The 8,985-nt window shown below is 39.8% G+C and overlaps 1 protein-coding gene across 5 annotated transcripts in view; it reads right to left on the bottom strand.

The window, feature by feature from the left end:
* The window catches only part of gdap2 (ganglioside induced differentiation associated protein 2), a 57,564-nt gene that overhangs the window by 22,775 nt on the left and 25,804 nt on the right, over nucleotides 1–8,985 (bottom strand). For all 5 annotated transcript variants that reach the window (XR_007263204.1, XR_007263205.1, XR_007263206.1 and 2 more), the window contains exons 6-8: nucleotides 3,755–3,914; nucleotides 1,631–1,781; nucleotides 853–929 (exon numbers count right to left, since the gene is read on the bottom strand). Coding sequence is in view for 2 of the 5 variants with exons in the window: in XM_048602869.1 (XP_048458826.1) it covers nucleotides 853–929; nucleotides 1,631–1,781; nucleotides 3,755–3,914 (388 nt within the window). In the remaining 3 variants the exon portion in view is untranslated. The remainder of the gene's footprint in view (nucleotides 1–852; nucleotides 930–1,630; nucleotides 1,782–3,754; nucleotides 3,915–8,985) is intronic.

Genomic DNA, 8,985 nt, shown 5'->3' with positions numbered 1-8,985 from the left:
CCGGCGCTCGTTTTCCTGCCACTGGGTGCTGTCTAATAAATCCCACTGAGAAATGCACTTGGATTAACAGGTTAGGATAGAATTGGAATTGGGCTCGGTTGCCTTAACCAAAAACTTAACGCTTGCTGTTCAGACCTGCACAGGAATAGGAAAGATGGCCCTTTAGGCAAGTAGCTTTGAATCCCAGGACGGTGGAACCAAATAGAGTTTGAATCACAAACTTCAAAATTAGTCTCAACACAAAGCATATTTTACCTGTAGTTGGATTACTACTATTAATGGCTGTTACAAGCATGAAGTCTACTTTACAAGAAAAGTACCGAAAGATTGACTGAACAATCACCCACACCACGAAGTAGCAAACTAGTAGATCTGCGAGATTTTGAAACCCAGATTCATAATAGTGTTGAATGTCCCCTCCAACGTCCAAACCAATCTTATACAACTCAACTCTGCTGCAGAATGCTAAGATTGGCTAAGTGGCTGATCTCAGACATGCCACTGTAGGAAGCAGCAAGAGACTGCACTTTTAAAAAAGATAAATTGCCAAGTCACCATTCTGAGAAGGAAAACTGCAAGTGCACGGATACGGGTGGAAGGAGAAATGGAGAAAGTATAAAGGACTGAGACAGCAAGAGAAAATTGAGTAGAGGTTCTGACTTGTTATTTTGCAGCTTACTAGATCATATTTGGAAAAATAACTTGTAGGCACTAAAAGGAATGTTTTGAGGAATATCTCACGTGATTGCACTGATCTTTCAGCTTAATAAAATTATAGAATATCTGTTGAGAATAACTGTCTTGTCCTCACTATAGCCTTTCATCATTCAAAGTCTTCAAGCATTTACTTACCAGTTTGATATAATGCTTTTAATGAAGCAACACCCGACAGGTCATCTGCTCTAGCTCTGCACAACCAACGGTTATAGCTAAAAGGAAGTAGTGTAATCCTGTGAGTAATATTTAACAAACAACAGGAATAAACAGAAAACATATGGCTACTAGACATAATTTCATGATGTGGTTGCCTGGAACTTGCAAGGAATGCAGTGCAATTACAACTTCAGCAACTTAGTACATCTCGGGGTTAACATTGCCAACAAGTTAATAACAAAACTAGCTAGGATAATATAGGATTCTATGAAAGCAAATATACTGTGGAAGACCTATGAAGATAAAGCTAGTGTGACGGTGCAGACAAATGCTGTTCAATGCTCTCAATTCCCCATGCTTTCTATGTTAACTGTGGTATCAAGGAGAAAGGCTGTGTATAAGTTTATTTTCTCTCCCAGAAAAGGAAGAATTCATACAGATGAAATGAATTAAGTAACAGCTTATAGTTAGCTTAAACATGAAAGTGACACTGAAATAATACATACTGCACGCAAGTGTTTTATTCAGGGCACATTACCTGCACAAAAATCTGAAAACAGCACAGAAAAATGTTTGGTAATGTATTTTAATGTGGAGAATCTAATGTGAGGGAGGTAAAGTTTCTTTTTGCAATCTTTTGCAGCAGTACTATGTTGTATATAGGGCATATTCATATCAACCCAAGACCAAGATAAAAGAATATGGAATATTCACTGCATTTTCACTTTCATGTGTTATATGCTCAGTCACTACTCACTTTCGCTGATGTGCTTTTTGAACTGCTGCTTCAGACATTTGCCCTTGAAGAATCAGCCGCCTCTGTTTATCAATATCGCCTTCCATCTTAGCAAATGCATGTGTTCCAATATACTCTAGCTCAAGGTGTTCCTCATCAGATTCATCTTCATCTAAAACAACGATGAAGTGGCATTCCTTAGGTCAAAAACACTTAAAACTGACATAGCATTCAAAAGTGGTTTATGTTTTTTGCACTTTTATAAAACTTGGTGATCATACCAGCAACATTAACTTTTAATACATCAAATGACGAGCTCTTTAGCATTTGCTCACAAATCCAAGTAGAATTTTAAACAGAAAAGGCAATGTTTCTCAAAGAAATTAAACAGCAGGTTAAGCACCTGCTACAAAATGGTTGACAGTGTTACTTTCCATTAACAGGATGATGCAATCAGTCCAAAAGGACATTCTGCTTAACGCACAATTGCATAAAGTTCTGTTTGTATTTCAATGCCAGTATGCATGCTAGGTACGTAGGCTATATGTTACAATGACTGGTTGATTAAATCAAACAATGGCTACTTGCAATAGAGTGTAGTCTGTATCAAACAGCACGCACATGGAGAACGCCAAATAAAACATTCTAAGTCAGATGTGCTTCTGCAATTGGGTAGTGGTTGCTGAATAAACAATAATCAGGAGAGCTTGTAACATGGCACATTTGTGCAGTCTAGAAATCAACATGTACACCACACATACACAGGGGTCCATTCTTCACAAATAATGTGCCCTTTTTCAAAGATTACCCAGGAACTTGGGAAGCCTATACTTTTCCCTCAATGCTTTCTCTTTGGCAACACCTCTGCCAATTAACATCCCCTTCTTATGTACAGCTGCATTTGTTGACACTTATGCATGCAGATCTTGCAGGGGCAAGGTTGAGGATAAAGGATCAGGACCTTGAGAGGGGACAGGGAGGAAGAGCGAGCAGGAATCTCACTTGAGCTTCCACCGACCTCCGGCAGGCAGAATTCCAAAAGATTCACTATTCAGTGTGAACAATTTCCTCTTCACTTCAGTCCTAGCTTGAGACTGACCCATAATCTAGACACTGCATCTTTCCTGCACTTACCTTGACAAGACCAGAGAATTCTACCAAGATCTACTTTGATGAACCCTGTAAAAATTTTGAACATCTCAATGTGGTTCCTGCCTATTCTTCTAAAACATGGAGAATAGAAGCCCAGTCATTTTAATCAGCCCTCAGAGGAGAATTCTACCATCCAAGCAATTAGCCTGGAGAACATTGTTGCATTCCCTCTACGGCAAACATACACTCCTTTAGTTAAGGCGACTAGAATGGCACACAGTTCATCAGCTACAGTGTCTCACAAGGGTTCTATACAAATATAGCAAGACGTTATTTCTCCGGTTCTCAAATTCTCTAGCAATAAATGACAATATATCACTTGCCTTCTGAATCACTTGCTGGTTCCATGTCATCTTTCAGTGACTCATGAAGGATACTTGGGTTCTATCAACAGTTCCCAATCTCTAACTATACAAAGAGATACCAATTTTCTGTTTCTCCACTTACTCTTCAAGGGGTCAGTCAATCCAGACATGATTACCTACAGGTTTAAGGTCTGGGTTCCAAACATTAGTGAGGTCTATACACTTTGCCAATCAAGATTAGACACTAACAATCTACGAGTTTTAACTGATTAAATTTCTCTTGAATTATTGACTAAAATCAAAAATGACAAAAGTAGACAAATAAGCTAGAATTCTACAATTGATGCAAAATTTGAAGGTGAGACTCAAGTTACTCTACAAGGAAACAGAGGAATACTAAACATTGAAGATTCATCATCTTATAAAGTCACATTTCCATCTAATAACCATAAAGTAACAAAATATTACTTCCCTGAGCACAGCCTAATCTAGGAAGAAAAAACCTTTAAACAAAGCAAGATTCAGACTTACTAAAATACCTTTCAAACCAGCCTAATGGAGCAATTATGTTTCTGATCATCCAGCTGAAGTATGTAACCTAAGGGGGTGTGTGTTAACAAGGGCATCACTGCTTGAAAATTATTTTTCAAGGTTTCTTTCCAAGAAACAATCATATAGTAACACTCACGAGAAGGAATGCCTGGTTTGTCCAATATACGGATCTGACGTTCGGCAATGACTGGCTCTCCTTCAGCATTCCCTACATCGGCAGGGAGGAACGGTAGAGACCTCTTTTCTTCCTCCAAAGATCGTGGAAAATAAAGAGGCATCAACCTCACATATGTAGCCTATGGGAAATCATACCAATTGTTAGCTGTAGATTCCACTGCCACCTGGCCGCAACAGATCTTGTTTGAGCTGTAAGAGCTTCTATGACTAGAATATTATGGAAAACATTTCAGAGAATGGTCTAAAATAGGCCCATGCTATCAAAGTAGTCCCATGGCTTCAGATCCCAATGTATCTTAAATATTCTTTAAAATTTATACACTGGTCTGGCAGAATACTGATCCTTTGTGTCCAAGTATGTATTGTTTTTCTGATGCAAGGTGTGAAATTTTTGAACTAGCAGCATATGAGGAGAGATTCAACGATTAACTCAAATATTTCTGTAACCGTGCTGTTTTTTAAAAAAAAAAAACACCCCAAGTGAGAAAGTTAGGCCAGACCAATGGAAATTTTTTTTAAAAAACACAGAGGGGCTTTTACAAGCAAACAAAACAGTTATGCACTAGAATTTTAATTCAAAAGATCAGTGAGTGATTTTCTTTTTTGGGTAAATACCTATAGCTTGGGGCAAAAAGCATTTTAGTTTCAGTTTATGTTACATGTTATACCTTCAATTTTAGGTTCATTGCTGAAACCTTGGCTAAAGTTGGACGTATAAAACAGTTGCTCAAAAAAGTATTTTAGGACTGTTAAGAAATTTCAGTGTAAGGAGTTTTGTTTAAATTTCCACACCAGAAGAATTTGGACCTGAGGAAGTTATGTGAATCTTGATAAAGTCTTAACTCAGTTGTGTGAAGACTCCAGGATGAGGCTCAGATTCTCAAAGTGGGGAATTGTGAATAAAACTTAGCTCTTAAAATATGATAGAAGGGTATACCTCCTTGGTGTGAATACTATAAAAGGAATGCTTTGGGATTAATAGTTATGTATTTTACCAGGTGTTGCTAAATCTTTAAATTTGTGTTGTTGTAAATAGATTCTATTTTGTTTTTACTACTTTTGCATACTAAGCTTCTCAATCAAACAGCACAGAAACAGGCAGTTTGGATCAACTCAGCCATGCTGACCAGGCTTCCTAAACTGAACTAGTCCCATTTGCCTGCATTTAGCCCATATCCCTCCAAGCCTTTCCTATCCATGTAATTGTCCAAATTTCTTTTTAATGCTGTAATTGTACCCTCCTCTATCACTTCCTGTGGCAGCTCATCCCATATATAGTGTGAGAAAAAGTTGCCCCTCAAGTCCCTTTTAAATCTTACCCCTCTCCACTACCCTGGGAAAAAGACCTTGCCATCCACTTTATCTATTTCTCTCATGATTTTATAAACCTCTAAAGTTAAACCACCACCCCCATCTCCTATACTCCAGTGAGAAAAGTTCCAGCCTTTCCTTATAACTCAAATCTTCCAGTCTCAGTAACATCCTTGAACATCTTTGTTGCACCTTTTCCAGGGTAATAACATCACTCCTATAGCAGAGCGATCTGGATTGTACACAATTTACTGATTGATTTTTAAATCAAGAAAATACTATGATCTACCAAGCTTTATTTCAGCCTGGGATCTGACTTGTCATAACATCCACTGAGATTTGAAGACGCCCGATTGAAATTGACTAATATTACATCTTGTAGACATTATCCAAGTCCAGAGGAAACAATGGCCCCCACTTCAGTTTGCGAATCCATTCTTGAAAGCAAAGCATGTCAGCACTGAGGAAAGAAAACATGCAGTCTACACAAAATGATAGGTAGACGATGGAGCAAATGAATAAATCTCAATCAACTCTGCACCAAAAATAAATGTGCCTTGAATAAATGCCACAAGATAACTTCTCCTAATCCGTGATGATTGTTATTTTTTATTTTTCATGGGATGTTTCTCACTGGTAAGACCAGCATTAATTTTCCATCCCTGACTGCCCTTGAACTGCCTTGCTTACCCGATTCAGAGGGCAGTTAAGAGTAAGTGACATTGCTAAGAGTCTAGAGTCACGTAGGCCAGACCAGGTAAGGACAGCAGATTTCCTTCCCTAAAAGGAAATTAGTAAACCAGATGGATTTTTTACTACAATTGATAATAGTTTCACATCACTATTACCGAGAGTAGTTTTCAATTCCAGATTGATTAGTTGAATTTAAATTCCACCAGCTTCCCTACTAGGATTCAAACATAATGAGGCCTCTGGATTAATAATCCAGTAACACTCGTCTTCCCTGGGTTCATGTCCCACCTGCTCCGGGGGTGTGGAAAAACACCTTTGACCAGAATGATTATCAAGTATCTACCCAAGGACATCCTGCAGAGATGCCCTTGGACTGTGGTGAATGACCTTCAGCAATGACAGCCATCTTCCTTCCTGCTAGGTATGAATCCAACCAGTGAAGAGATTTCTCCCCATTCCCATTTACTCCAATTTTGTTTGGGCTCCTTGATGCCACACAAAATCAAATGCTGTCTTGATGTCAAGGGCAGTCACCATCATGCTGGAGTGCAGCGCCTTTAACCAAGGTTGTAATGAGGTCAGAAGCTGAGTGGACCTGGTGGAAACTGAAGTGAGCATCAGTGAGCAGATTATTCCTTTGCAGGTGACAGTTGGTAGCATTGTCAATGACCCCTTCTTTGATGTCTGTTGTTCTTTTTCTTCCCTTCGTTTCATGTGGTCTCTGACTCACCCCGGTCTCTGGCGAGCGGAAGCCACCTGACCTGGCAGCCTCCTGGTGTAGTGTGGTGCCAGAGCAGTCTGGAGCCTGGGCCCAGTGTGGACTGGAAGCTAGGTGCCAGCGTGGTCTGCTGTACTGAACTTTTATTTCTGTAATGCTGGGCATTTTATTGTAAGTAAAGAAGCTGTGCCTAACTACTTTTATAAGTAAACCAGCACTGTAAATGGTGACTTATAAACTTTTCACTGTACTCTGAGTATATATGACAATAAAAGCTAATACTGTTACTTTATCAATGATTGAAAGTAGACTAATTGTTCTGGTTAATTTGTCAGATCACTACCCTGTTTTATTAGGCACAGGACACAAATGGACAATTTTACAGATTATTGCGTTTTGCCATTATTACAAATCTACTGGACCAGCTTTGCGAGGGGCACAGCTAGTTCTACAGCACAAGTCTTCAACACTATTACAGCAGCATTGTCAGGATCTACAGTCTTCAGCTGTTTCTTAGGTTGAATTGAATTGATTATGTCTGGCATCCATGATGCTGTGGTGCTCAGGGACAGGCAGAGTCAGACGGTCACTTGGCACTTGTGACTGAAGATGAATACAAATACTTTAGCTTCATCTCTTTCACAGATGTGCTGGGCTCCTCCAGCATTAAGGGTTGATATATGTGGAGTTTTCACGTCCTGTTAGTTGTTTAATTTCCACTGCCATTCATGGCTGGACGTGGCAGGAATGCAGAGCTTAGAACGGATCTGTTGGTTATATAATCGTGTGTTGCATGCTACCTCTGCTGTTGGACATGCAAGTTTGACTTGGAATATCTTCCCTGTGTTGACACCTCACTTTTAGGTATACCTGGTACTGCTCCTGCAAGCTTCATTGAACTAGGGTTGATCTTCTAGTTGAATGGTAATGGTTCAGTGCGGGATGGGTCAGCCTGAGGTTACAGATTTGGTTGAATATAATTCTTCTGCTGCTGCTGATGGCCCATTGTCTCATGGATATCCAGTTTTGATTTAATATATTTGTTCCAAGTTCGTCCTATTTACCATGGTGGTAGTGCAACACGATGGAGAAGATCTTCAATTTGAATATGGGACTTATCTTGACAAGGACTGTCTGGTGGTCACTCCAGCCATCATTGTCATGACAGATGCATCGTGACAGGAAGATTGGTAAGGATGAAGTCAAGTAGATATTTCCCTCTTGTTGGTTCCCTCACCACCTACAGCAAAGCCAATCCAGTAGCTACATCCTTCTTCCAGCTTGGTCAGCAGTGATGATACCAAGCCATTCACGGGAACGGATATTGTGTTTGCTCATCCAGAATATATTTTGTGCCCTTACCAGCCTCAGTGCTCTCATTAAGTGGTTTTCACCATGGAAGAATATGGATTCATTAAGGTGGAAGGTAGCATTCAGCAGGAGAATTCCTTGCCCGCATTTGAGCTGATGCCATGAGACTTCATGAGGTCCAGAGTCAATTGTTGACGACACCCCAGGCAACTCCACCACGGACAGTATAGCACTGTGCCACTCGTGGCTCTATGATACAAACATACCGGGATGCTGATGGCAATGCCCAAGATATCATCTGCAAGGTCAACAGGGCTGTGGATGCAGTTGTTGTTTCCAGTATCTAAGTACGTGCCAGATAGCCTGTCCAGTTTTGTTCCTTTGTTAGGCACTGCAGCAGTTTTTATATAAATGAGCGGCTTGTTCGGCTTTCTTAGGGGTTTAGTTCAAAATCAACCACATTTCCGAGAGTCTAGAGTCACATGTAGGCCAAATCAGTTTAGGATGGCAGGTTTCCTTCCCTGAAGAAAAATAGTGAACCATGGTCACCATTTTGCTAGGTTTTAATTCTATTTAAAATTTCAACACGTCACATGGTTGGATTCGAATCCATGTCTGTGGTCCTGGATGACCAGGCCAGTGACATTACCACTGTGCCCTGACCCCTCCTATTTATTATGACGCAGCAACCACCCTTCTGGTTAGGAATTTCCAAATTCTTGCCACTTTAATGCGGGCAGCCATGACTCAGTAGAATATTTTAATTTTTAACCATCTCAATTGATTGCCTAGCCGCTAAATAGTAGATTTTCTTTTTAACAAAAAAGTTTGGAAACTTTAGTTTTTGTGTCCAAGTTATTTTCTGTTCTGCTGGTGAATCTTAACTCCAACCGTAACTGTTAAGTGTCCTCCTTCAATGATGTGCATTTTTACATTTAATCTGAAATAGGTCATAATAACAAAGTTGTGACAGAAGCACAATGGTAATACGGCGCATGCTGTAAAAATTGCACACTTTACATCTGTTTAAAATTCCCACGTTTTCAAAAGTCTTTTTGTTGGGGACCATCACCTCCGCTAGTGATAGGGACAGTCCATAAAGATCAGCTTAAATGAAAGTTTCATTACCTGCACAAGGCTGCTATAAACAATGGTCC

Source organism: Rhincodon typus, chromosome 11 (assembly GCF_021869965.1).
Source record: "Rhincodon typus isolate 14 chromosome 11, sRhiTyp1.1, whole genome shotgun sequence".
Classification (NCBI taxonomy): Eukaryota; Metazoa; Chordata; class Chondrichthyes; order Orectolobiformes; family Rhincodontidae; genus Rhincodon; species Rhincodon typus.
The sequence above is the reverse complement of the archived record's forward strand: the minus strand, read 5'-3'. Positions and strand labels throughout refer to the sequence as shown.